Genomic DNA, 27,600 nt, shown 5'->3' with positions numbered 1-27,600 from the left:
ATGACAGCATTAGCAATTTTTTCCTTTTTCATGCAAATCTATACATTTTCTTTTGCAGATTTCCCAAGGACTTTTTTGCAGAATGCTTTTGTACTATAAAGCAAATTTTAATTTTTTGGGGGTAAAATGTTCTTGGATTTTCATTCAAAATTATGGAGTGATTTTTTGTTGTTGTTGCAAAGCTCATGCATGTCTGTGCAAATGTATTACAAATTGTCTTGCAACATTTCTGCACTTTTCTTCATGACTTTCTTTTTTTTCAATCTTTTCTTAAATTTTCATGCAAATGTGGCAAGAAGTTTCTTGCAAAATTTTTACTATGTCTTCCATGACGCTTTTAGGGCAAAACATTCATGCAAACGTGTTTCCAAAAAAAGGTGCAACATTCGCCATGGCTTTGGGTTCCAACCTCGTTTCCTGCGGGCGCATGCAAGCTGTGTGCGAAGATTTTTGGGGTTTTGTTGCCACAATTGTTACAAATTTTCTCCATTTCCCCTCAACATTTTCTCTCCGATGGTTTCAAGATTTTCTTTGTCGATGTGTTTGCAATTCTCTTGCGAGATTTTGTCACATTTCGGGGCCTTCCCCCCACTCCAGTTGCAAAATCCTAACCTGTTTGGGGCCAAACCCTCAACCTTCTCACTCTGTTGTCATGATTTGGGGGGCAAACGGTCCCGGGGGTAGTTTTGGGGGGAGGGGTTGGCAAACTTTTCAAGGATTGGCAGTAAGATCCCAGTGGCCCTGATCCTGCCAACACTGGGGCATGTGCTTTGAAGCTACATGGCTGGGGCCCCACCTGCCCCCCGACCCTCCATGGGTTACTGAGTCACTGCCAATGGGGACAATGCAGAACCGAGGTGCCGCTGCTGCGGGGAGCAGCTGCCCTAGAACTGCTCCCCATGGCATGGAGCCCCCCCAGCATGGCAGATAATGGGGCCCAGCGCTGGACCCAAGAGGCCTCTGGTTTCCCTGCACCCCCAGCCCCCCTGCTGCCCCCTTCTATTCCCCCTCCCCTCCCCCTCCCCCGGCTCCCCCCCCGGCCCACTCATTTCTTGTAGTTGCCGAACTGGATGGCCAGGCGGTCGGTGACGCAGCGGAAGGCAGCCGGCTGCACCTCCCAGTAGGGCACGGGGTTCCCGAAGAGGCTGATTCCGTTGTAATAGGCTCGCTTCACCCCGAACCCCACGGGGCAGAAATCGTTCACCCCCACCTGCGTGATGTCATTGGCATGCAGGTACACCACCTGGGGGGAGGGGGGGTGTCATAAACAGATAAGAAAAGTTAATAGAACAGAAGTACTTTATATCTCTTTGCCTGGAAAGGGTTAACAAGCTCAGTGAGCCTGGCTGTCACCTGAGCAGAGGAGAAATCAGGGGACAGGAGACTTTCAAATCTTGAGGGAGGGAAGTTTGTGTGTGTGCTGTTAGTTTGTGTTTGTGTGTGCGCTGTTAGTGTTTGGTTGTTGTTCACTCTGGGGGCTCAGAGGGACCAGACGTGCAACCAGGTTTCTCTCCAATCTCTCCGATACAGGCTCTTATAGATCCAGAATAGTGAGTACTAGGTAGATAAGGCGAGTTAGGCTTATGTTTGTTTTCTTTATTTGCAAATGTGTATTTGGCTGGAAGGATTTTACTTTGTACTTGTATCCTTAGGCTGGGAGGGTGTTCCCAGTGTCTATAGCTGAAAGACCCTGTAACATATTCCATCTTCAATTTACAAAGATAATTTTTACTGTTTTTTCTTTCTTTAATTAAAAGTTTTTCTTGTTTAAGAACCTGATTGTTTTTCTTTATTCTGGTGTGAGACCCCAGGGGACGGAGTCTGGATTCACCAGGGAAATGGTGGGGAGAAAGGAGGGAAGGGGAAGAGAGAGGTTAATTTCTCTCTGGGTTAGGATTACTGTCTCTCTCAGGGAGAGTCTGGGAGGGGGAGAGAGAAGGAGGGGGAAGGTGGATTTTCCTCTCTGTTTTGAGATTCAAGGAGTTTGAATCACAGTGACCTTCCAGGGTAACCCAGGGAGGGGAAGTCTGGGAGAGGCAATGGTGAGGGAAAGGGTTTACTTTCCTTGTGGTAAGATCCAGAAAGTCTGGGTCTTGGGGGTCCCCGGGCCAGGTTTTGGGGGGACCAGAGTGTATCAGGCACTGGAATTCCTGGTTGGTGGCAGCGCTACAGGTTCTAAGCTGGTAATTGAGCTTAGAGGAATTCATGCTGGTACCCCAACTTTTGGACGCTACGGTTCAGAGTGGGGAATTGTACCATGACAGGGGGTCAGCTAGCACCCATCACCCCCCAGACTCCCCGTCACATCCCCCCAGCACCCCCAACCCTCCCAGCCCAACTCCCCAGAACCCCTCAGTTTTCCCTACAGCCCCCCAAAACCACAGATCCCACACCATAACCCCCCTAATGCCCACCTGGGGGAAGGGAGAGTGGGGACTGAACAGAAGAGTTTAGACAGCCCCCCCAGAGCCCCCAAGCCCCCACATCAGAGGGAGGTGAGAGAGGGGTTCATGGGGGGCTCCCTCAGTCTTGTGGGAAGGGAGGGGGAGATTTTCCCATAAGCCCCTCTGCCCCTATTGCCCTCCACCCCTGGGGGCCCAGAGACGAGATCCTGCCACGGGGGGCGCCCCAGCCCTGGGGTGGGAGGGCCCAGGCCCCCTTGCCTCACCTGCAGGAAGCGGAGGCCAGGCAGCCCGGAGGGCACGCGGGAGAGCCGGTTGTGGTCGAGGTGCAGCTCCCGGAGCGCCGGGACGAAGGCCAAGCTCCCGTTCTCAATCATCCGGATGGCGTTGTGCCCCAGCCCCAGCCTGCGCAGAGAGCGGGAGATGGATGGACAGAGGGGTGGGGGCTGGGCAGAGGGGTGGGGTATTTATGGGGGCTGGGCAGGGGGTGGGGTATCTATGGGGAACAGGCAGGGGGTGGGGTATCTATGGGGTGGGGGCTGGGCAGAGAGGTGGGGTATCTATGAGGAACAGGCAGGGGGTGGGGTATCTATGGGGTGGGGGCTGGGCAGAGGGGTGGAGTATCTATGGGGAACAGGCAGGGGGTGGGGTATCTATGGGGTGGGGGCTGGGCAGAGAGGTGGGGTATCTATGGGGTCTGGGCAGGGGGTGGGGTATCTATGGGGAACAGGCAGGGGGTGGGGTAGCTATGGATTGGGGGCTGGGCAGAGAGGTGGGGTATCTATGGGGAACAGGCAGGGGGTGGGGTATCTATGGGGTGGGACTGCGCAGAGGGGTTGGGTATCTATGGGGTGGGGGCTGGGCAGAGGGGTGGGGTAGCTATGCAGTCTGGGCAGGGGATGGGGTATCTATGGGGTTGGGGCTGGGCAGAGGGGTGGGGTATCTATGGGGAACAGGCAGGGGGTGCGGTATCTATGGGGTGGGGGCTGGGCAGAGAGGTGGGGTATCTATGGGGAACAGGCAGGGGGTGGGGTATCTATGGGGTGGGGGCTGGGCAGAGGGGGGGAGTATCTATGGGGAACAGGCAGGGGGTGGGGTATCTATGGGGTGGGGGCTGGGCAGAGGGGTGGGGTATCTATGGGGAACAGGCAGGGGATGTGGTATCTATGGGGTGGGGCTGGGCAGAGGGGTGGGGTATCTATGTGGTTGGGGCTGGGCAGAGATGTGGCGTATGTATGGGGAACAGGCAGAGGGGTGGGGTATCTGGGGTGGGAGCTGGGCAGAGAGGTGGGGTATCTATGCAGTCTGGGCAGGGGGTGGGGTATCTATCGGGTGGGAGCTGGGCGGAGGGGTGGGGTATCTATGGGGTGGGGGCTGGGCAGAGGGGTGGGGTATCTATGGGGAACAGGCAGGGGGAGGGGTACCTATGGGGTGGGGCTGGGCAGGGGGTGGGGTATCTATGGGGTGGGAGCTGGGCGGAGGAGTGGGGTATCTATGCGGTCTGGGCAGGGGGTGGGGTATCTATGGGGTGGGAGCTGGGCAGAGGGGTGGGGTATCTATGGGGAACAGGCAAGGGGAGGGGTTGCTATGGGGTGGGGCTGGGCAGGGGGTGGGGTATCTATGGGGAACAGGCAGAGGGGTGGGGTATCTATGGGGTGGGGTATCTATGGGGGCTGGGCAGGGGGTGGGGTATCTATGGGGTGGGAGCTGGGCAGAGTGGTGAGGTATCTATGGGGAACAGGCAGGGGGAGGGGTTGCTATGGGGTGGGGCTGGGCAGGAGGTGGGGTATCTATGGGGAACAGGCAGGGGGTGGGGTAACTATGGGGTGGGGCTGGGCAGGAGGTGGGCTATCTATGGGTAACAGACAGAGGGGTGGGGTATCTATGGGGTGGGGTATCTATGGGGGCTGGGCAGGGGGTGGGGTATCTATGGGGTGGAGCTGGGCAGGAGGTGGGGTATCTATGGGGTGGGGGCTGGGCAGAGGGGTGGGGTATCTATGGGGGCTGGGCAGGGGGAGGGCTATCTATGGGGTGGGGTATCTATGGGGGCTGGGCAGGGGGTCGGGTATCTATGGGGTGGGGCTGGGCAGAGGGGTGGGGTATCTATGGGGGCTGGGCAGGGGGGAGGGCTATCTATGGGGTGGGTTATCTATGGGGGCTGGGCAGGGGGTGGGGTATCTATGGGGTTGGGGCTGGGCAGAGGGGTGGGGTATCTGGGGAACAGGCAGGGGGAGGGGTTGCTATGGGGTAGGGCTGGGCAGGAGGTGGGGTATCTATGGGGAACAGGCAGAGGAGTGGGGTATCTATGGGGGCTGGGAAGGGGGTAGTGTACCTGCGATGTCTGGGGGACAGATGGAGGCAGGCGACTCTCCCCACTTCACGCCGTGGGGCTCTGTGGGTCCCTGCAGTGGCTGGACCATGTGAAGCTATTTATGGGGGCCTGGGGGCCAGTGGGGGACTGTTACCTGGACAGCTTCCCATAGTGGATCGGGGGGGCCAGGGGCAGTTGGGGGGCAGTTGGGGGGCAGGAGGCAGTCGGGGGGCAGTCTGGAGGCAGGAGGCAGTCAGGGGGCAGTTGGGGCAGTTGGGGGGCAGGAGGCAGTTGGGGGGCAGGGGCAGTCAGGAGGCAGGAGGCAGTCAGGGGCAGTTGGGGGCCAGTGGGGAGGCAGGCAGGAGGCAGGAGGCAGTCGGGGGCAGTCGGGGGGCAGTTGGGGCAGGAGGCAGTCAGGAGGCAGGGGGCAGTCGGGGGGCAGGAGGCAGTCGGGGGGCAGTTGGGGGCCAGTGGGGAGGCAGTCAGGAGGCAGGGGGCAGTCGGGGGGCAGTTGGGGCAGGAGGCAGTCAGGAGGCAGGGGGCAGTCGGGGGGCAGTTGGGGGGCAGGAGGCAGTCAGGAGGCAGTTGGGGGGCAGTTGGAGCAGTTGGGGGGCAGGGGCAGTCGGGGGGGCAGTTGGGGCAGGAGACAGTCGGGGGGCAGTTGGGGGCCAGTGGGGAGGCAGTCAGGAGGCAGGAGGCAGTGGGGGGGCAGTTGGGGGCAGTCGGGGGGCAGGAGACAGTCGGGGGGTAGTTGGGGGGCAGGAGGCAGTCGGGGGGCAGTTGGGGGCCAGTGGGGAGGCAGTCAGGAAGCAGGAGGCAGTCGGGGGGCAGCTGGGGGCCAGTGGGGAGGCAGTCGGGGGGCAGGGGCAGAGGGCAGTGTGGGGCCAAGGGCGCTTACCTGCTCAGCCTCCCGTAGCGGATCAGATCTTCCAGCTCAATGGCCTGGATTTTGTTGTGATCCAGGTGCAGCTCGTTCAGGGTCTCGGGCAGGTCTGGGGGGCAGAGAAGGCGGGTCAGTGGGGCCCCCAGATGCCTGCGGGGGCTGGGAGCCAGGGGCAGGTTACATGCAGGGCAGACTCAGGAGGATCCCAGGGGTGTGGGAGGAGCTGGGTTGGATCGGGGGGATATTGTGTGGGGGGAGTGGGGTGCAGTGGGGGCTCTGATGCCCTGACCTGAGGGGTCCCAGTGCTCCAGGGAGTGGGGGGTCCCAGCCAGAGGGGGCTGTCTCTGAACTGGATTCAGGGGGTCCCAGACATGGGAGGGGGCAGGCTGAGGGGCTGCGTGGGGAGGAAGAGCAGGGGGCTGTGGGGAGGCCTGAGGGCTGTGGAGGGTGGAGGAAGAGCAGAGGGCTGGGGATCAGGCTGGGGGGTTGGGAGGTTAGGGGAAGAGCAGGGGGCTGGAGGGCAGGTTGGGGGGGTTGGGAAAGAGCAGGGGGCTGTGGGGCAGGCTGGGGGGCTGGGGGGTTGGGGGAAGAGCAGGGGGCTGTGGGGCAGGCTGGGGGAGTGGGGGAAGAGCAGGGGAATGGGGGCCAAGCTGGGGGGCTGGGGGGTTGGGGGAAGAGCAGGGGGCAGGGGGCAGGTTGGGGGTTAGAGGAAGAGCAGGGGGCTGTGGGGCAGGCTGGGGGGCTGGGAGTTTGGGGGAAGAGCAGGGGGCTGGGGGCAGGTTGGGGGGTTGGAGGAAGAGCAGGGGGCTGGGGGGGCAGGCTGGGGGGCTGGGAGTTTGGGGGAAGAGCAGGGGGCTGGGGGCAGGTTCGGGGGTTGGAGGAAGAGAAGGGGGCTGGGGGGCAGGCTGGGGGGCTGGGAGTTTGGGGGAAGAGCAGGGGGCTGGGGGGCAGGCTGGGGGGCTGGGAGTTTGGGGGAAGAGCAGGGGGCTGGGGGGCAGGCTGGGGGGCTGGGAGTTTGGGGGAAGAGCAGGGGGCTGGGGGCAGGTTGGGGGGTTGGAGGAAGAGCAGGGGGCTGGGGGGCAGGCTGGGGGGCTGGGAGTTTGGGGAAGAGCAGGAGGCTGGGGGCAGGTTGGGGGGCTCGGGGAAGAGCGGGGTCTGGGGGGCAGGCTGGGGGGCTGGGGGTTTGGGGGAAGAGCAGGGGGCTGGGGTGCAGGCTGGGGGGCTGGGAGCTTGGGGGAAGAGCAGGGTGCTGGGGGGCAGGCTGGGGCAGGCTGAGGATTTGGGGGAAGAGCAGGGGGCTGGGGGGCAGGCTGGGGGGAAGGGGGTTTGAGGGAAGAGCAGGGGGCTGGGGGGCAGGCTGGGGGGCTGGGAGTTTGGGGGAAGGGCAGGGGGCTGGGGGGCAGGCTGGGGGGCTGGGAGTTTGGGGGAAGAGCAGGGAGCTGGGGGCAGGCTGGGGGGCTGGGAGTTTGGGGGAAGAGCAGGGTGCTGGGGGGGGCAGGCTGGGGGGCTGGGGGTTTGGGGGAAGAGCAGGGAGCTGGGGGCAGGTTGGGGGGTTGGAGGAAGAGCAGGGGGCTGGGGGGGCAGGCTGGGGGGCTGGGAGTTTGGGGGAAGGGCAGGGGGCTGGGGGGCAGGCTGGGGGGCTGGGAGTTTGGGGGAAGAGCAGGGTGCTGGGGGGGGCAGGCTGGGGGGCTGGGGGTTTGGGGGAAGAGCAGGGAGCTGGGGGCAGGTTGGGGGGTTGGAGGAAGAGCAGGGGGCTGGGGGGCAGGCTGGGGGGCTGGGAGTTTGGGGAAGAGCAGGGGGCTGGGGGCAGGTTGGGGGGTTGGAGGAAGAGCAGGGGGCTGGGGGGCAGGCTGGGGGGCTGGGGGTTTGGGGGAAGAGCAGGGGGCTGGGGGCAGGTTGGGGGGTTGGAGGAAGAGCAGGGGGCTGGGGGGCAGGCTGGGGGGCTGGGGGTTTGGGGGAAGAGCAGGGAGCTGGGGGCAGGTTGGGGGGTTGGAGGAAGAGCAGGGTGCTGGGGGGCAGGCTGGGGGGCTGGGGGTTTGGAGGAAGAGCAGGGAGCTGGGGGCAGGTTGGGGGGTTGGAGGAAGAGCAGGGGGCTGGGGGGCAGGCTGGGGGCCAGGTTGGGGGGTTGGAGGAAGAGCAGGGGGCTGGGGGGCAGGCTGGGGGGCTGGGAGTTTGGGGGAAGAGCAGGGAGCTGGGGACAGGCTGGGGGGCTGGGGGTTTGGGGGAAGAGCAGGGGGCTGGGGGCAGGTTGGGGGGTTGGAGGAAGAGCAGGGGGCTGGGGGGCAGGCTGGGGGGCAGGGGGTTTGGGGGAAGAGCAGGGTTCTGGAGGGCAGGCTGGGGGGCTGGGGGTTTGGAGGAAGAGCAGGGGGCTGGGGGCAGGCTGGGGGGCTGGGGGTTTGGGGGAAGAGCAGGGTTCTGGAGGGCAGGCTGGGGGGCTGGGGGTTTGGAGGAAGAGCAGGGGGCTGGGGGGCAGGCTGGGGGGCTGGGGTTTGGGGGAAGAGCAGGGGGCTGGGGGCAGGTTGGGGGGTTGGAGGAAGAGCAGGGGGCTGGGGGGCAGGCTGGGGAGCTGGGAGTTTGGGGGAAGAGTAGGGGGCTGGGGGGCAGGCTGGGGGGCTAGGGGTTTGGGGGAAGAGCAGGGGGCTGGGGGCAGGTTGAGGGGTTGGAGGAAGAGCAGGGGGCTGGGGGGCAGGCTGGGGGGCTGGGAGTTTGGGGGAAGAGCAGGGGGCTGGGGGTTTGGGGGAAGAGCAGGGGGCTGGGGGCAGGTTGAGGGGTTGGAGGAAGAGCAGGGGGCTGGGGGGCAGGCTGAGGGGCTGGGAGTTTGGGGGAAGAGCAGGGGGCTGGGGGCAGGTTGGGGGGTTGGAGGAAGAGCAGGGGGCTGGGGGGCAGGCTGGGGAGCTGGGAGTTTGGGGGAAGAGTAGGGGCTGGGGGGCAGGCTGGGGGCTAGGGGTTTGGGGGAAGAGCACGGGGCTGGGGGCAGGTTGAGGGGTTGGAGGAAGAGCAGGGGGCTGGGGGGCAGGCTGGGGGGCTGGGGTTTGGGGGAAGAGCAGGGGGCTGGGGGCAGGTTGAGGGGTTGGAGGAAGAGCAGGGGGCTGGGGGGCAGGCTGAGGGGCTGGGAGTTTGGGGGAAGAGCAGGGGGCTGGGGGCAGGTTGGGGGGTTGGAGGAAGAGCAGGGGGCTGGGGGGCAGGGTGGGGGGCTGGGGGTTTGGGGGAAGAGCAGGGGGCTGGGAGTTTGGGGGAAGAGCAGGGGGCTGGGGGCAGGTTGAGGGGTTGGAGGAAGAGCAGGGGGCTGGGGGGCAGGCTGGGGGGCTGGGGGTTTGGGGAAGAGCAGGGGGTTGGGGGCAGGTTGAGGGGTTGGAGGAAGAGCAGGGGGCTGGGGGGCAGGCTGGGGGGCTGGGGGTTTGGGGGAAGAGCAGGGGGTTGGGGGCAGGTTGAGGGGTTGGAGGAAGAGCAGGGGGCTGGGGGGCAGGCTGGGGGGCTGGGGGGCACTTACCTTTGGGGACACCCGTCAGTTTGGCCTCTGAGATGCGCAGATAGTTGAGCTTCAGGCCGTCGAAGGCGCCGGGTTCGAATCCGCTGTTCTCCAGGGGGTTGCCCCCCATCTCTGGGGGCAGAGAGACCGGAGTCACCCACAGCTCATCCACCAGGGAGCACTCTCCCCTGGCAGTCAGGGGCAGGCACTGGGGGGTGGGCAGCAGGGCAGGGGGCGCCCGTAATCAGGGTTGGGCGGGATGCCAGGGTGATGGGCTGGCAGGCGGGATGCCGGGGAAGCTGGGCCCCTGGCAGGCTGGATGCCGGGGCGATGGGCTGGCAGGCGTGGTGCCGGGGTGATGGGCTGGCAGGCGGGATGCCGGGGTAGCTGAGCCCCTGGCAGGCTGGATGCCGGGGCGATGGGCTGGCAGGCGTGGTGCCGGGGTGATGGGCTGGCAGGCGGGATGCCGGGGTAGCTGAGCCCCTGGCAGGCAGGATGCTGGGGAAGCTGGGCTCCTGGCAGGCAGGAGGCTGGGGCGATGGGCTGGCAGGCGGGATGCCGGGGTAGCTGAGCCCCTGGCAGGCGGGATGCCGGGGCGATGGGCTGGCAGGCGGGATGCCGGGGTAGCTGAGCCCCTGGCAGGCGGGATGCCGGGGCAATGGGCTGGCAGGCGGGATGCCGGGGAAGCTGGGCCCCTGACAGGCTGGATGCCGGGGCGATGGGCTGGCAGGCGTGTGTGCCGGGGTGATGGGCTAGCAGGCGGGATGCCGGGGTAGCTGAGCCCCTGGCAGGCGGGATGCCGGGGAAGCTGGGCTCCTGACAGGCAGGATGCTGGGGCGATGGGCTGGCAGGCGGGATGCCGGGGTAGCTGGGCCCCTGGCAGGCTGGATGCCGGGGCGATGGGCTGGCAGGCAGGGTGCCGGGGCAATGGGTTGGCAGGCAGGGTGCCGGGGCAATGGGCTGGCAGGTGGGATGCCAGGGAAGCTGGGCTCCTGGCAGGCTGGATGCCGGGGCGATGGGCTGGCAGGCGGGATGCCGGAGTGATGGGCTGTCAGGTGGGATGCCAGGGAAGCTGGGCTCCTGGCAGGCCGTATGCCGGGGCAATGGGCTGGCAGGCGGGATGCCGGGGCGATGGGCTGTCAGGCGTGGTGCCGGGCTAGCTGAGCCCCTGGCAGGTGGGATGCCGGGGCGATGGGCTGGCAGGCGTGGTGCCGGGGTGATGGGCTGGCAGGCGGGATGCCAGGGTGATGGGCTGGCAGGCGGGATGCTGGGGTAGCTGAGCCCCTGGCAGGCGGGATGCCGGGGCGATGGGCTGGCAGGCGGGATGCCGGGGAAGCTGGGCTCCTGGCAGGCGGGATGCCGGGGCGATGGGCTGGCAGGCGTGGTGCCGGGGTGATGGGCTGGCAGGCGGGATGCTGGGGTAGCTGAGCCCCTGGCAGGCGGGATGCCGGGGCGATGGGCTGGCAGGCGGGATGCCGGGGTAGCTGAGCCCCTGGCAGGTGGGATGCCGGGGCGATGGGCTGGCAGGCGGGATGCCGAGGTAGCTGAGCCCCTGGCAGGCGGGATGCCGGAGCGATGGGCCTGGCGTCCCTGTCTCACCGATGCAGTTCATGTTGGCGAGCCCCTTGAAGACGTCCTTGGGCACCTTGCGGATCTTGTTGTCGTGGATGCGGAGCTCGACCAGGGAGGGCGGCAGGTTTGCCGGGATCTCGGCCAGCAGGTTCTTGGAGATGTAGAGTTTCTGCAGCCGGTGCAGGGGGCTGAAGGCCTTTTCGTGCACCCGCGAGATCTTGTTGTTCACCAGGACCAGGGCCTGCGGGCGGAGACACACAAGGGTTACAAAGCCAGCTGGAGGCTGCAGTACCGGCCTCTACCCGCAGGGGGTGCTGTAAGCAGGGCAGGGTCGTGGGGCAGGGCAGGGGGCGCTGTGGGACAGGGGGCGCTGTCCGTGCCTGGGGGCACTTGGGGCAGGACCGTGGGGCAGGGCAGGGGGCGCTGTGGGACAGGGGGCGCTGTCCGTGCCTGGGGGCACTTGGGGCAGGACCGTGGGCAGGGCAGGGGGCGCTGTGGAGCAGGGGCGCTGTCCGTGCCGGAGAAGCTGTGGAGCAGGAACGTGGGGCAGGGCAGGGGGTGCTGTGAGGCTGGGAGCACTGTCCTTGCCAGGGTGTTGCTGTGGGGCAGGGCCGTGGGGCAGGGCAGGGGGCGCTGTGGGACAGGGGGCGCTGTCCATGCCTGGGGGCACTTGGGGCAGGACCGTGGGGCAGGGCAGGGGGCGCTGTGGGACAGGGGGCGCTGTCCGTGCCTGGGGGCACTTGGGGCAGGACCGTGGGGCAGGGCAGGGGGCGCTGTGGAGCAGGGGGCGCTGTCCGTGCCGGAGAAGCTGTGGAGCAGGAACGTGGGGCAGGGCAGGGGGTGCTGTGAGGCTGGGAGCACTGTCCTTGCCAGGGTGTTGCTGTGAGGCAGGGCCGTGGGGCAGGGCAGGGGGCGCTGTGGAGCAGGGGACGCTGTCCGTGCCGGGGGCGCTGTGAGGCAGGGCCGTGGGGCAGGGCAGGGGGCGCTGTGGAGCAGGGGACGCTGTCCGTGCCGGGGGCGCTGTGGGGCAGGGACATGGGGCAGGGCAGGGGGCGCTGTGAGGCTGGGGGCACTGTCCATGCCGAGGGTGCTGTGGGGCAGGGCAATGGGCACTGTGGGACAGGGGGCGCTGTCGGGCAGGGCAGGGGGCACTGTGGAGCAGGGGGCACTGTCCGTGCCGGGGGCGCTGTGGGGCAGGGCAGGGGGTGCTGTGGGACGGGGGCGCTGTCCATGCCAGGGGGTTGCTGTGGGGTAGGGCCGTGGGGCAGGGCTGGGGGCACTGTGGGGAGGGCCCTGGGGTGTTGCGGGACGCACGTAGAGGTGATGCAGCCCCTTGAAGTCGTCCCGCCGCAGCTCCGTGATCTGGTTGTTCTGCAGATCCAGCAGCTTTGTGTCGGGGCCGATTTCCTTGGGCACCGTTCTCAGGCCTGGAGGAAGAGATGGGGCAGGAGGCGGGTGAGACAGGGGCACCGGGAAACCCAAATTTCCCCCCCAAAACTGGGATTCAGAGACACCCCTGCAGGGGAGAGACTCACAGTCCATATACTGACCCCACTTCCCTCCCAGAGCTGGGGAGAGAACCCAGGAGTTCTGGCTCCCAGCTCCCCCCACCCTCCTAGAGCCAGGGAGAGAACCCAGGAGTCCTGGCTCCCAGCTCCCCCCACCCTCCCAGAGCCAGGGAGAGAACTCAGGAGTCCTGGCTCCCAGCCTCCTCCGCTCTAATCACCAGCCCGCACTCCCCTCCCAGAGCCAGGGAGAGAACCCAGGAGTCCTGGCCCCCAGCCCCCCTGCTCTAACCACCAGCCCCCACTCCCCACCCAGAGCCGGGAGAGAACCCAGGAGTCCTGGCCCCCAGCCCCCCTGCTCTAACCAGCAGCTCCCACTCCCCTCCCAGAGCCGGGGAAAGAACCCAGGAGTCCTGGCTCCCAGCCCCCCGCCCCCCGCTCTAAACACCAGACACCCTCCCACTCCTGGGACAGGAACCCCAGTCTCCAGGCGTACCCAGGTCAGAGCACTGCACCACCCGCAGGTGACAGTGGCAGCCGAACGGGCACAGGCCCCCGTAGGTGGTGACGACGTCCTCGAAGTCAGGGACCCCAGAGGTGGGGAAGATGCCCGAGGCCTCCTCGTCGTTCTGCAGGGCAGGGCCCTCGTCCATGGAGAAATCCCAGAAGGCCGTTTGCTCGAAGGGCAGGGCCCCGGCCAGGCCCAGCAGGACCGCCAGGAGCAGCACACACAGCATCGTGGGGCTGGGGGCCAGAGGGGAGAATGGGGTTAGGGGGAGCATGGGGGCAGGGGCCAGTTAGCTGGGGACACCTCGCCCCACCAGGCTGTGGCTGGCTCTAGGGTGGAGAAGGGAGCTGGTTTCAAGGGACCTCTCGTCCTGTGCCGACATGCAGCTGGCTCTGGGGTGAGGCAGGGGGCTGGTTATCTGGGGACCCCTCGCCCGGTGCCGACATGCGGCTGGCTCTGGGGTTGCGGGGGGAAGCTTCGTGGGGCCCTGGGCCGGCACGCAAAGGGTCTGGGAGGAGCAGGGAGCTGGCTACCAGGGACCCCTCAGCCGGCACCGGGCTGCGGTTGGCTTGGGGGTGGAGCAGGAGGCTGGTTTCCAGGGACCCCTCGGCCGGTGCTGGGCTGCGGTTGGCTTGGGGGTGGAGCAGGAGGCTGGTTTCCAGGGACCCCTCGGCCGGTGCCGGGTTGCGGTTGGCTTGGGGGTGGAGCAGGGAGCTGGCTACCAGAGACCCCTCGGCCGGCGCTGGGCTGTGGCTGGCTCTGGGGTGGAGCAGGGGGCTGGTTTCCAGGGACCCCTGAGCCGGCACCAGGCTGTGCCTGGCTCTGGGATGGAGCAGGGTGCTGGCTACCAGAGACCTCTCGGCCGGCGCCAGGCTGCAGCTGGCTCTGGGGTGGAGCAGGGGGCTGGTTTCCAGGGACCCCTCGGCCGGCACCGGGCTGTGCCTGGCTCTGGGATGGAGCAGGGGGCTGGTTTCCAGGGACCCCTCGGCCGGCACCGGGCTGCAGCTGGCTCTGGGGTGGAGCAGGGGGCTGGTTTCCAGGGACCCCTCGGCCGGCACCGGGCTGCAGCTGGCACTGGGGTGGAGCAGGGGGCTGGTTTCCAGGGACCCCTCGGCCGGCACCGGGCTGCAGCTGGCACTGGGGTGGAGCAGGGGGCTGGTTTCCAGGGACCCCTCAGCCGGTGCCGGGCTGTGCCTGGCTCTGGGATGGAGCAGGGGGCTGGTTTCCCGGGACCCCTCAGCCGGTGCCAGGCTGCAGCTGGCTCTGTGGTGGAGCAGGGGGCTGGCTACCAGAGACCCCTCAGCCAGCGCCGGGCTACAGCTGGCTCTGGGGTGGAGCAGGAGGCTGGTTTCCAGGGACCCCTCGGCCGGCGCCGGGCTGTTCCTGGCTCTGGGATGGAGCAGTGGGCTGGTTTCCAGGGACCCCTCAGCCGGCACCGGGCCTTGCCTGGCTCTGGGATGGAGCATGGGGCTGGTTTCCAGGGACCCCTCAGCCGGTGCCGGGCTGCAGCTGGCTCTGGGGTGGAGCAGGGGGCTGGCTACCAGGTACCCCTCATCCAGCTGCGACTGGCTCTGCGGTCGGAGGGCAGCTCCATGGGGCCCCGCACCTGGCACATGAAGGGTCCGGGGGGAGCCAGGGTTCAGGGCCGGGCCATGACCCCAACGCAGTGGCCAGGATAAAATAAGCTCGACAATGACAGGCTGGGCTGGGGCCACGATTAGAGACTCGCGAGGGACCAGCCCCGAGTGCGTGAGCTAAGGGGCGGGGGCTGAGATTGCGCTAAACAGCTGGGGGAGGCGGACGGGGTGCTAGAGGGGGTGCAGAGACCGGAGCCCCCCAGAAATCTTCACCACCGTCCCCAGCGCAAGTCCCCCATCCTGGTAGCCCAGCCAGCTTTGAGAGGGGAGGGTGGGGTCAGAGCAGGGGGCCTGGGAGCCCGGACTCCTGGGTTCTCTCCCAGCTCTGGGAGGGCAGTGGGGGCTGGGAGCCAGGACTCCTGGGTTCTCTGCCTGGTTCTTGGAGGAAAGTGGGGTCTAGCGGGTCAGAGCAGGGGGACTGGGAGCCAGGACTCCAGGGATCTGTCCTGAGGAGTAGGGTTCATCCCCCCACCATTCTGTGCCTCAGTTTCCCCCATGACGAAGTGGGAACGTTCTTAATGTTTTCTCTGAATACTGTGTGGGTGCCTCAGTTTCCCGTATGCAGTTCTTAAGGCTGTAGGTGGTGAGATAAGGAAGATACCAGAGGCCAGAGGCTGGGGAGGCTGGGGAGGCAGAGGCCTGGCCAGTTGGAGACTCAGGGCTCCAGGGTCCCCCTCAAGATGGACTTTGCTGAAAGTCCCTAATTCCTGTGCTAACAAAATCGGTTCCACGCCATGTTCCTGTCAGCTAAGAACCCCTCTGTGTTACTGGCTGGCTGTGGGGGGTGCAGGCCCCTGACACCCCACACTCTGTGACCCCCCCAGTTGGGGGCGAGAGGGGCCGTGTCTGGGCTGCCTGCCGGGCAGGCACCTGCGGGAAGCAGTTACCTTGGGAAGGGAGCCGGGCACAACACCACCTGCCCACTGCATCGCTTTTTCCATGCCCCCCCACTGGCGCCAAGGGGTTCACAGGCTGGGTTATCGGGGGGGGACATGCAGCCCCAGGAAGGCCACATTAGAGCAAAGCAGAGACAGAGCCCCCCACCGAGCCCCCCGCAGCACAGAGCCCCAATGGGGACAGGGCCGGGTTCTGATCTCAGCTTGCCAGATTCAAACTGGAGTCACTCCTTATTGCAATGGGGGCAGGGCCAGGTTCTGATCTCAGCTTGCCAGATTCAAACCGGACTCACTCCTGATTGCAGTGCGTGACGGGCTGGTTCTGCTCCTCTACATCCAGATGATCCTATCCCAGTCCAGCAGCTCCAGCCAGGAGTCAGGCCTGGCCCCAGCTCCTGCTCCAGGGATGCAGCCAGGAATTGCAGCCGACTGCAGTCCCGGCCAAGCCCGCGCGCCCCCCCGGTGCCCACAATAGAGCCTTTGTCCCCACAGCCGGGCGGGTTTGCGCTCAGCGGCCGGAGCGGAATGAGGGGTCCCGCCTTGAGGTTTGGAGCCGGCGTGGGGCTGGGCCCGTGGGGCAGACCACAGAGTTACTGCCACATCCTCGCCCGGCTAACGGGCCTGGGGGGAGAGGGGGCTGTGCGCACGAGGGGGGGCTGGCATCCAACTGGCCCCAGAGTGGAGGTCGGGGAGGGTCACTCAACTGACTGCAGGGGGTCAAGGCTGGATCCTGCTTTCAATAGCAGAACCAAGGAGTCCTGGCTCCCAGCCCCCTCTCTCCCCTCCCAGAGCTGGGGAGAGAACCCAGGAGTCCTGGCTCCCAGCCCCCCTCCCATCCCAGAGCCAGGGAGAGAACCCAGGCATCCTGGCTCCCAGCGCTCCTTCCCCTCCCAGAGTCAGAAGAGAACCCAGGTGTCCTGGCTCCCACCTGCTCTGCTTTAACCACTAGACCCCCCCCTCCCATCCCAGAGCCGGGAGAGAACCCAGGCGTCATGACTGCAGAGCACTAGCTCTCCTCAGTCCCTTCTCTTCCCCCACCTCCATGTCCAGGGAACAGCTGGACCGTTGAAAGCCCTCTCCATGGGTCACACCAGGCGCTGCTCAGACCAGCCCCCTGCCTGAGATTAGGGCCCTGTCAGGAGCTGAACGGACAAACGGGAGTCACCATCCGCAAGCACCATGTGACTGGGCCAAGGAGCCTGGGACAGCGCCGGGAAGGGAACCCAGGCGTCCTGAGCACAAGGACAGCTCCGGGAAGGGAACCCAGGTGTCCTGAGCGCTGGGACAGCCCCAGGAAGGGAACCCAGGCGTCCTGAGCACAAGGACAGCCCCAGGAAGGGAACCCAGGCGTCCTGAGCACAAGGACAGCCCCGGGAAGGGAACGCAGGTGTCCTGAGCACAAGGACAGCCCCGGGAAGGGAACCCAGGTGTCCTGAGCGCTGGGACAGCCCCGGGAAGGGAACCCAGGCGTCCTGAGCGCTGGGACAGCCCCAGGAAGGGAACCCAGGCGTCCTGAGCGCTGGGACAGCCCCGGGAAGGGAACCCAGGCGTCCTGAGCGCTGGGACAGCCCCGGGAAGGGAACCCAGGCTTCCTGAGCACAGGGACAGCCCCGGGAAGGGAACCCAGGTGTCCTGAGCACTGGGACAGCCCCGGGAAGGGAACCCAGGTGTCCTGAGCGCTGGGACAGCCCCGGGAAGGGAACCCAGGTATCCTGAGCACAAGGACAGCCCCGGGAAGGGAACCCAGGTGTCCTGAGCACAAGGACAGCCCCGGGAAGGGAACCCAGGTGTCCTGAGCACAAGGACAGCCCCGGGAAGGGAACCCAGGTGTCCTGAGCACTGGGACAGCCCCGGGAAGGGAACCGAGGTGTCCTGAGCACAAGGACAGTCCCGGGAAGGGAACCCAGGTGTCCTGAGCACTGGGACAGCCCCGGGAAGGGAACCCAGGTGTCCTGAGCACAGGGACAGCCCCGGGAAGGGAACCCAGGTGTCCTGAGCACTGGGACAGCCCCGGGAAGGGAACCCAGGTGTCCTGAGCACAAGGACAGCCCCGGGAAGGGAACCCAGGTGTCCTGAGCACTGGGACAGCCCTGGGAAGGGAACCCAGGTGTCCTGAGCACAGGGACAGCCCCGGGAAGGGAACCCAGGTGTCCTGAGCACTGGGACAGCCCCGGGAAGGGAACCCAGGTGTCCTGAGCGCTGGGACAGCCCCGGGAAGGGAACCCAGGTATCCTGAGCACAAGGACAGCCCCGGGAGGGGAACCCAGGTATCCTGAGCACAAGGACAGCCCCGGGAAGGGAACCCAGGTGTCCTGAGCACTGGGACAGCCCCGGGAGGGGAACCCAGGTATCCTGAGCACAAGGACAGCCCCGGGAAGGGAACCCAGGTGTCCTGAGCGCTGGGACAGCCCTGGGAAGGGAACCCAGGAGTCCTGAAGGCCAGAGATAGACCCCTGTGACGAAGTGGGCGGTTTCTTGGTTTTTCTGTGTTTTCCTGTGGGTCGCATGCAGAGGGGGTGGGACTCAGTGTCCCTGGGTGTTACTGGTTTAACGAGGGGAGGGGAGGGGAGAGGGAATTTGTTGGGGGACAGGACCCGAGAGGGAACTTGGGACCCCGGCCGATGGCCTGGAGGATGGAGACCCCAGTGACTGGTGACCTGGATGCCCAGCTCAGGAGTCGCAGCTGGTTCTGGCTAATGGGGGACAATGGGCTGTGGGGAGAGGACCCCGGTGACCTGACCAGCCGGCTCTGGCCAGAGGGGGGCTGAGAGGAGAGGAGACCCAGGCCTTCTGGTTTTACGAGCTTGTTTACCTGGAGAGAAGACAGAGGCCCAGCTGGGAAGCAGGGGGGCTCTGGGCTGGAGGGGGAGCAGGCAGAGCCCCCCTGGCTGCAGGGGGATGGGGATGTGCTGGGCTGAGGGAGGCCAGGCCTGAGGCCCTGAGAGGTTCCTGCGCTGGATTCAACTCTCAATAAACCCTCCTGTTTTATGCTGGCTGAGAGTCGCTCCGGGCTAGTGACTGGGGGGGTGGGGGTGGAGGCCCGGGGGGGCCCAGAACCAAGTGACTCCCTGAGGGAGCCCACAGCAGAGACAGACGTGCTGAGGCTCAGAGAGGTGCAGCTCCAGGAGGTGGAGGGGCCTGAGCCCGAAGGAGAGTGGTCCCCTCAAGAAGGGCTGTCGCACTGAAAGGGGCACCCCCCACGGACCGCACGGGGCCACGAGTGGGCACGATCTGTGAGTCCGTGACAACCCCACGAGTCCCAAGTGCTGGGACAGACCCAGGGAAGGGAACCCAGGCGTCCCGAGCGCTGGGACAGCCCGGGGAAGGGAACCCAGGCGTCCCGAGTACTGGGACAGCCCCGGGAAGGGAACCCAGGCGTCCCAGATCAGCAGCAGAGAGCAGATTCATCCTGGGCTCAGCTCTGGGCACAGGGCCAGGGCTGACGGGCCAGCAGATGCCACCTCACCAGCCCTTCTGCCAAGGGATGACCTATCCGCCCAGGATGGGGGTGGGTCTCCTGGGGGTCCCCCAGAGTGGGGTTCCTTGGGCTTGTCTATAGCAGTTGTTAAAGGGATGGAGCAGCAGGGAACCCAGGAATCTGGGAGTGCCCAGCACATGGGCTGCCTGGGAACACTCCTCAGCATAAGTCCTTCCAGGACTCTGGGAGGAGAGTGGGGTCTAGTGGTTAGATGGGGGGAGGGCTGGAAGCCAGGACTCCTGGGTTCTCTCCCAGCTCTGGGAGGGAAGTGGAGGCTGGTGGGTTAGAGCAAGGGGAGCTGGGAGCCAGGACTCCTGGGTTCTCTCCCAGCTCTGGGAGGGGAGTGGAGGCTGGTGGGTTAGAGCAAGGGGAGCTGGGAGCCAGGACTCCTGGGTTCTCTCCCCGACTCTGGGAGGGGACTGGGGGCTGGTGGGTTAGAGCAGGCGGGGCTGGGAGCCAGGACCCCTGGGTTCTCTCCCGGCTCTGGGATGGGACTGGGGGCTGGTGGGTTAGAGCAGGGGGGGCTGGGAGCCAGGACTTCTGGGTTCTCTCCCAGCTCTGGGAGGGGACTGGGGGCTGGTGGGTTAGAGCAGGGGGCTGGGAGCCCGGACGCCTGGGTTCTGTGCTGTGGGGGGGTGACTCCGGATGTACAGCGGTGCATCTGGGATGCGATCCACCCCCTGCGGTCCAGAAAGCCTCAGTCCAAGACAGCTTGTTCGCCGGCTGGGAATCCCTCCCAGGCCAGAGGAAAAACCGACAGATCTTGTTTTCCATCCCCTCGGCGCCTGCCAAGCCGAGCTGGGAGTGCAGAACATGGGGCGCAGAGGGGAACATACCACCCCAGGGCAATAGCACAAGCACCCAGGAGTCCGGGAGCCCCCCTGCACTGAGGCTACAGCCCCCCACCCCAAAAGCCCAGAACCCAGGAAACCAGCATCAGGGAATTCCCCCATGAACAGGGGCTGAGCTCCCAGAACAACAGAACCCAGGAGTCCTGGGTCCTGATGCTGGAGGAATCTTGCCCACTGGATTGAGGCTGCTCCCCCCCCACCTCCCAAATAAAACAGAACCCAGGAGTCGGGGGAAGATCTGCCTGTTTTGGGACAGGTGACCAGCCCCCCCACATAAAACAGAACCCAGGAGTCCGGGGAGGATCTGTCTGTTTTGGGACAAGTGAGGAGCCCCCCTCCCCACATAGAACAGAACCCAGGAGTCCTGGAAGCTGATGCAGGGGGGATTCTGCCCCCACCCCAGTATGGGCTGTGCCCCCCCAGAACCCAGGAGTCCGGTGAGCTGATGTGGGGGGGTCTATCTGCCCCCCCACCCCACCAGCTCCAGCGCCTTACCTGTGGGGGGATTCGGGGCAATGCGCAGGCCGGGAGCAGCACAGGACAGTCCGGGTGGCGCCGTGGGTCTGGCTGGGTGGATTCATGCACTGGGAACTGGATGCCGGACGCTCACACGCACACACAAGCCAGGCCCACATCTGGATCCCATCAGCCACCTGCCAAAAAGCCAGAGGCTGGGAAAGACAAACCCACCCACAGATGGAGGGGGCGGATTCTAACCCCCATTTGGGGCAGCATGGGGGGGTGAGGAGCTGGGAGGGAAACCTTGTAGTTAGGGTGGGGGGGATGGCGGGGGGCTTGGGATGGACAGATGGATGGGGGGATGGACAGATGGATGGAGGCACAGGGGGGATGGATGGAGGATAGACGGATGGATGGAGGCGCAGGGGAGATGGATGGAGGATGGATGGAGGCGCAGGGGGATGGATGGGGGATGGACGGATAGATGGAAGCGCAGGGGGATGGATGGGGGATGGACGGATGGATGGAGGTGCAGGGGGATGGATGGGGGATGGATGAGGGATGGACGGATGGATGGAGGCGCAGGGGGATGGATGGAGGATGGACGGATGGATGGAAGCGCAGGGGGATGGATGGAGGATGGATGAGGGATGGACGGATGGATGGACGATGGACGGATGGATGGAGGCGCAGGGGGATGGATGAGAGATGGATGAGGGATGGACGGATGGATGGAGGCGCAGGGGGATGGATGGAGGATGGATGGGGGATGGACGGATGGATGGAGGCGCAGGGGGATGGATGGAGGATGGATGGGGGATGGAGGATGGATGGATGGAGATGCAGGGGAATGGATGGGGGATGGACGGATGGATGGAGGTGCAGGGGGATGGATGGGGGATGGATGAGGGATGGACGGATGGATGGAGGCGCAGGGGGATGGATGAAGGATGGATGGATGGATGGATGGAGGCGCAGGGGGATGGATGGAGGATGGATGGGGGATGGATGGAGGATGTATGGGGGATGGAGGCGCAGGGGGATGGATGGAGGATGGACGGATGGATGGTGGCGCAGGGGGATGGATGGAGGATGGACGGATGGATGGAGGCGCAGGGGGATGGATGGGGGATGGAGGATGGATGGATGGATGGAGGATGGATGGATGGATGGAGGCGCAGGGGGGATGGACGGATGGATGGAGGCACAGGGGGATGGATGGAGGATGGACGGATGGATGGCGGCGCAGGGGGATGGATGGAGGCGCAAGGGGATGGATGGAGGATGGACGGATGGATGGAGGCGCAGGGGGATGGATGAGGGATGGATGGGGGATGGAGACGCAGGGGGATGGATGGAGGATGGATGGATGGATGGGGGATGGATGGATGGATGGAGATGCAGGGGGATGGATGGAGGATGGAGATGCAGGGGGATGGATTGAGGATGGATGGATGGATGGGGGATGGATGGATGGATGGAGACGCAGGGGGATGGATGGATGGATGGGGGATGGATGGATGGATGGATGGAGATGCAGGGGGATGGATGGAGGATGGACGGATGGATGGAGGCGCAGGGGGATGGATGAGGGATGGATGGGGGATGGAGACGCAGGGGGATGGATGGAGGATGGATGGATGGATGGGGGATGGATGGATGGATGGAGATGCAGGGGGATGGATGGAGGATGGAGATGCAGGGGGATGGATGGAGGATGGATGGATGGATGGACGGATGGAGATGCAGGGGGATGGATGAGGGATGGATGGGGGATGGAGACGCAGGGGGATGGATGGAGGATGGATGGATGGATGGGGGATGGATGGATGGATGGAGATGCAGGGGGATGGATGGAGGATGGAGATGCAGGGGGATGGATGGAGGATGGATGGATGGATGGGGGATGGATGGATGGACGGATGGAGATGCAGGGGGATGGATGGAGGATGGATGGGGGATGGAGGTGCAGGGGGATGGATGAGGGATGGACGGATGGATGGAGGCGCAGGGGGATGGATGGAGGATGGATGGGGGATGGAGGCGCAGGGGGATGGATGAGGGATGGACGGATGGATGGAGGCGCAGGGGGATGGATGGAGGATGGATGGGGGATGGAGGCGCAGGGGGATGAATGGACGAATGGGGGATGCACGGAGGGCAGGGGATATGGGTGGGTGTGAGGAACTGGGGGGGGTCTCTGGGTTCTGTCACTGGGTTACACGCAGAGGGGGTGGGACTCAGTGTCCCTGGGTGTTACTGGTTTAACGAGGGGAGGGGAGGGGAGAGGGAATTTGTTGGGGGACAGGACCAGAGAGGGAACTTGGGACCCCGGCCGATGGCCTGGAGGATGGAGACCCCAGTGACTGGTGACCTGGATGCCCAGCTCAGGAGACGCAGCTGGTTCTGGCCAATGGGGGACAATGGGCTGTGGGGAAAGGACCCCGGTGACCTGACCAGCCGGCTCTGGCCAGAGGGGTGCTGAGAGGAGAGGAGACCCAGGCCTTCTGGTTTTATGAGCTTGCTTACCTGGAGAGAAGACAATGGACAGAGGGGACTTGGGGCCGGGGATATCAGATGCCCAGCTGGGAAGCAGGGGGGCTCTGGGCTGGAGGGGGAGCAGGCAGAGCCCCCCTGGCTGCAGGGGGACTGGGATGTGCTGGGCTGAGGGAGACCAGGCCGGGGGCCGGAGAGTTTCCTGTGCTGGGGTCAGGTGCTCGATAAACCTCCTGTGTTACCTTGGCAGAGAGACAAGGGGGTTCCCCTCAGAGACCACACGGGGCCAAGACTGGGCACAGCCTGTGAGCCTGTGACAGTGGGGGATGGATGGGTGGACTGAGGGGGTGGGCCCAGAAGTGGAGTGAGGGCTGGTGGGTTAGAACAGGGGGGCTGGGAACCAGGACTCCTGGGTTCTCTCTCAGGCTCTGGGAAGGGAGTGGGGGCTGGTGGGTTAGAGCTTAGGTGGGGCTGGGAGCCAGGACTCCTGGGTTCTCTCCCCAGCTCTGGGAGGGGAGGGGGGCTGGTGTGTTAGAGATGGAGGGGAGCCAGGACTCCTGGGTTCTCTCCTGGCTCTGGAAGGGGAATGGGGACTGGTGGTTAGAGCAGGGGGGGGCTAGGAGCCCGGACTCCTGGGTTCTCTCCTTGGCTGGAGTTGAGGGCTGTTTCGTTCCCACCTAGTCCCGTGTCCAGGCCCATGTCGCTCTCTCCCATCTGCCGGGCACGTCTTTGGTTCCGGTCACTGGGGGGCTGCGAGCTCAGCAGGCCCGGGTAGGAATGCGGCAGGAAAGGATGTGACGCTGGGGGAGCGAATTCCTGCGCTGATCTCTGGCCCAAGCAGGCGCCTGGCCTCAGCGGATTTGTCCAGCCCAAGAGTATCAGCCCCCAACTCCGGGAGGGAAGTGGGGCCTAGTGCTTAGAGCAGGAGGTCTGGGAGCCAGGACTCCAGGGTTCTCTCCCCGGTCCTGGGAGGGGAGTGAGGCCAAGTGGTTAGAGATGGCCTGATGCACCATCTCCACCTCCAACCCTGGAGCTTCAGAGATAAGACACATTCCTCAAATAACAGCGGGGGGGCATATCCCAGCCCCATTCCTGCCTGACTCCCCATCAACCCCTCACTGCAGGATCTGATGGAACTGTGCAGAGGAGCAGAATTCCCGGCTCCTCTGAGGTGGAGCAGGGGCTGGTTATCCTGGGACTCCTCACCCGGTGCCGACACGCGGCTGGGTCTGGGGTGGAGCAGGGGCTGGTTATCCTGGGACCCCTCACCCGGTGCCGACATGCGGCTGGGTCTGGGGTGGAGCAGGGGCTGGTTATCTTGGGACCCCTCACCCGGTGCTGACATGCGGCTAGCTCTTGGGTGGGGCAGGGGGCTGGTTATACAGGGACTCCCAGGAATGCAGCCCCGTGCTGCTGATCATGCCCCTCCCCAGGCCCCCAGCTCTCTCTGCGGAGCACGTTCCCCCTCCCCATGCTGCCCCCCGAACTTTCTGCTGATGGGGCCAGAGCTGGGGGTGGGGAACCAGCCCTTTATCCTGCCTGGAGGGCATGGGTCCCCCAGCCTTATGTAACTGCCTGGTGGGGGGGAGCTGAGCCCTGGACGCCAGCCTCGATCTAGGGGGGTCTGGCCAAGCAGGGGCCACAGAGGGGAGACAATTCCTTGTGGGGCTCCCCCTACCTCTCTAGCAATCTGCTTTGCCCCTCCCCCCAGGCCTGGGCTCCATCCCACCCCCCCAGTCCCCATCGGGACCCAGGCCGGCCGTGTTTTCACAGCTGCAGACGGTACATGCCTTCGCCATCACATCAGCCCCCCACGCTCCACCCCCATTCGCCCTCGCCCGGGCGGGGGCTGGCAGACCCCCAGGCAGGACCCCTTTGTCTCAGCCCAGCTCCTGGCTCCATCCCAGAGGGGCCACGTCTCCACACCCGCACCCCAGATAATAGGCCCTGCCCCACAGCAGCCCAGCCAGGGAGCTGATGTGTGCATGGGCCGAGAGCCCAGCCTGGCTATATATAACCCTGGGCACGGCCGCCACACAGCCCCACCCGCCAGCCTGGACGCTGGCAGAGCCGGGGGAAGGGTGGACCAGTTACCAGTGACCCCTCGCCCGGCGCTGACACGCGGCTGGTTCTGGGGTGGGGCAGGGGGCTGGTTATCCGGGGACCCCTCGCCCAGCGCCGACATGCGGCTGGTTCTGGGGTGGGGCAGGGGACTGATTATCTGGGGACTCCTCGCCTGGCATCGAGATGCGGCTGGCTCTGGGGTGGGGCAGGGGGCTGGTTATCCGGGGACCCCTCGCCCAGCACTGACAAGCGGCTGGTTCTGGGGTGGGGCAGGGGGCTGGTTATCCGGGGACCCCTCGCCCGGCGCCGACAAGCGGCTGGTTCTGGGGTGGGGCAGGGGGCTGGTTATCCGGGGACCCCTCGCCCGGCGCCAACATGCGGCTGGTTCTGGGGTGGGGCAGGGGACTGATTATCATGAGACCCCTCGCCTGGCATCGACACGCGGCTGGTTCTAGGGTGGGGCAGGGGCTGGTTATCCTGGGACCCCTCGCCCAGTGCCGACACGCGGCTGGTTCTGGGGTGGGGCAGGGGCTGGTTATCCAGGGGCTCCTTGCCCAGTGCCTACATGCAGCTGGCTCTGGGGTGGGTCGGGGCTGGTTATCCGGGGACCCCTTGCCTGTCCCAGACTGTGAGGGGACAGGGCCCACTGCCCAGCCCCCTACTCCCCAGCGGCCCCCCCCCATACCCCCAGGCAGGCAGCGGTCGGGGCACCTGCCATCCTGGCTCTAATTTGCCTTGACAGGTCCAGGCAGCTGGTGCTGCGGCCACTCCGGGGGTTCCTGGGGGCCAGGCGCAGGCGGGTGATGCTAAAGGGGGCAGAGGGGTTGGCGGGGCCCAGGGAGGGGAGATGTGAGAGCTTGGCCATGGGGAAAGGCGGGGGGATACCCCCAGCAGTGGGGGTGGGGAGGGAGTGTAAGTCCCTCCAGCTCCTCCCATCTCCCCTCCAGCCAATGCTTCCGAACTCCCATTATTGGACCATGAGGAGCTGGGGGGGCTGGCAGTGGTGGGGGGCCAGTGGGGCATGGCAGGGGATGGGGACACAGGGGGGCTGGCAGTGGATGGGGGGCTCAGTGGGGCATGGCAGAGGATGGGGACACAGGGGCTGGCAGTGGATGGGGGGCTCAGGGGGGTATGGCAGTGGATGGGGGGCTCAGTGGGGCATGGCAGAGGATGGGGACACAGGGGGGCTGGCAGTGGATGGGGGACTCAGTGGGGCATGGCAGAGGATGGGGACACAGGGGGTATGGCAGTGGATGGGGGGCTCAGTGGGGCATGGCAGAGGATGGGGACACGGGGGCTGGCAGTGGATGGGGGGCTCAGGGGGGCATGGCAGGGGATGGGGGGCTCAGGGGGGCTGGCAGGGGGTGGGGGGCTCGGGGGGCCTGGCAGGAGCTAGAGGAGGGGACAGTGCTTAGGGGGCACTGGGGGCAGGAGCTGGGGAGGTCCCTGGATCCCGTATTTGGGGCGCCGTGGGGCTGCGAAGGGTGGGGGGCTGGGGGCCGGCCAGGCGCTGTCTGCCTTGGACACGCTCCCCTGGCCCATAGACCCAGGAGCCCCTCAAGGAGCAGCTAATGCCCCGCTGGGCTCCCCCGGCTAATCACAGGCACTTCCTGTTGTGGGGCAGCCGGGGGGGACAGCTGTTGTGCTTGGCCAGCGCAGGGGCCGCTGGAGCCGGACGCCGTGTTTATCTAACTCCGGCCGGCTGGAAATTGGAACCAGGCAGAGCGCGGAGCGACGCCGAGACGGCCAGCTGCTGAGCACCACTGGCGCCTGGCTCTGGGGCGGGGCAGGGGCTGGCTGCCGGGGGACCCCTCACCTGGCGCTGAGATGCAGCCACCTCTGGGGCGGGCAGGGGCTGGTTACCCGGGGACCCCTCGCCTGGCACTGAGATGCAGCCACCTCTGGGGCGGGGCGGGGGCTGGTTACCCGGGGACCCCTCGCTTGGCACTGAGATGCAGCCACCTCTGGGGCGGGGCGGGGGCTGGTTACCCGGGGACCCCTCGCCCGGTGCTGAGATGCAGCCACCTCTGGGGCGGGCAGGGGCTGGTTACCCGGGGACCCCTCGCCTGGCACTGAGATGCAGCCACCTCTCGGGCGGGGTGGGGGCTGGTTACCCGGGGACCCCTTGCCTGGTGCTGAGATGCAGCCACCTCTGGGGCGGGGCGGGGGCTGGTTACCCGGGGACCCCTCGCCCGGCAGTGAGATGCAGCCACCTCTGGGGCAGGGCAGGGGCTGGTTACCCAGGAACCCCTCGCCCGGGGGGTGAGATGCAGCCATCTCTGGGGCGGGGCAGGGGCTGGTTACCCAGGGACCCCTCGCCCGGGAGGGTGAGATGCAGCCATCTCTGGGGCGGGGCAGGTTACCTGGGGACCCCTCGCCCGGTGCTGAGATGCAGCCACCTCTGGGGTGGGGCAGGGGCTGGTTACCCGGGGATCCCTCCTCCGGCGGGTGAAATGCAGCCACCTCTGGGGCGGGGCAGGGGCTGGTTACCTGGGGACCCCTCGCCTGGCACTGAGATGCAGCCACCTCTGGGGCGGGACGGGGGGTGGTTACCTGGGGACCTCTCGCCCGGAGGTGAGATGCAGCCACCTCTGGGGCGGGGCAGGGGCTGGTTACCCAGGGACCCCTCACCCGGGGGGTGAGATGCAGCCACCTCTGGGGCGGGGCAGGGGCTGGTTACCCACGGACCCCTCGCCCGGGAGGGTGAGATGCAGCCACCTCTGGGGCGGGGCAGGTTACCAGGGGACCCCTCGCCCGGTGCTGAGATGCAGCCACCTCTGGGGTGGGGCAGGGGCTGGTTACCTGGGGACCCCTCACCTGGCACTGAGATGCAGCCACCTCTGGGGCGGACGGGGGGTGGTTACCCAGGGACCCCTTGCCCGGGGGGGTGAGATGCAGCCACCTCTGGGGCGGGGCAGGGGCTGGTTACCTGGGGACCCCTCGCCCGGTGCTGATATGCAGCCATCTCTGGGGCGGGCAGGGGCTGGTTACCTGGGGACCCTTCGCCCGGCGCTGAGATGCAGCCACCTCTGGGGTGGTGTGACGAAGTGGGACTGTTTTTAATGTTTC

At 65.9% G+C, this 27,600-nt stretch overlaps 1 protein-coding gene across 1 annotated transcript; it reads right to left on the bottom strand.

Annotated features, from left to right (window-relative positions):
* Positions 1 to 1,041: 1,041 nt before the first annotated feature.
* On the bottom strand, positions 1,042 to 20,147 carry LOC127036814 (biglycan-like). Its single transcript, XM_050928044.1, has 8 exons — positions 20,008 to 20,147; positions 12,639 to 12,886; positions 11,952 to 12,064; positions 10,665 to 10,878; positions 9,087 to 9,197; positions 5,612 to 5,705; positions 2,669 to 2,807; positions 1,042 to 1,243 (listed from the first exon to the last, which is right to left on the bottom strand). The coding sequence occupies exons 1-8, from the start codon at positions 20,145 to 20,147 to the stop codon at positions 1,046 to 1,048; spliced, it is 1,257 nt and encodes a 418-aa protein (XP_050784001.1). The 3' UTR covers positions 1,042 to 1,045.
* Between the last annotated feature and the right edge of the window lie 7,453 nt (positions 20,148 to 27,600).

The sequence above is a fragment of the Gopherus flavomarginatus genome, chromosome 18 (assembly GCF_025201925.1).
Source record: "Gopherus flavomarginatus isolate rGopFla2 chromosome 18, rGopFla2.mat.asm, whole genome shotgun sequence".
In the NCBI taxonomy this organism is placed as follows: domain Eukaryota; kingdom Metazoa; phylum Chordata; order Testudines; family Testudinidae; genus Gopherus; species Gopherus flavomarginatus.
Note: the sequence above shows the minus strand (reverse complement) of the source record. Positions and strands in the feature narration are given on the sequence as shown.

What these genes read in the sequence shown, in the direction of transcription:
- LOC127036814 (XM_050928044.1), bottom strand. Translation starts at nt 20,147, where the DNA reads ATGTGGGCCTGGCTTGTGTGTGCGTGTGAGCGTCCGGCATCCAGTTCC. An exon ending in TGCCCCGAATCCCCCCACAG is followed by an intron (nt 12,887 to 20,007) that starts GTAAGGCGCTGG and finishes TCTGGCCCCCAG; the next exon opens with CCCCACGATGCTGTGTGTGC. An exon ending in CGCTACGGGAGGCTGAGCAG is followed by an intron (nt 2,808 to 5,611) that starts GTAAGCGCCCTT and finishes CTCTCTGCGCAG; the next exon opens with GCTGGGGCTGGGGCACAACG.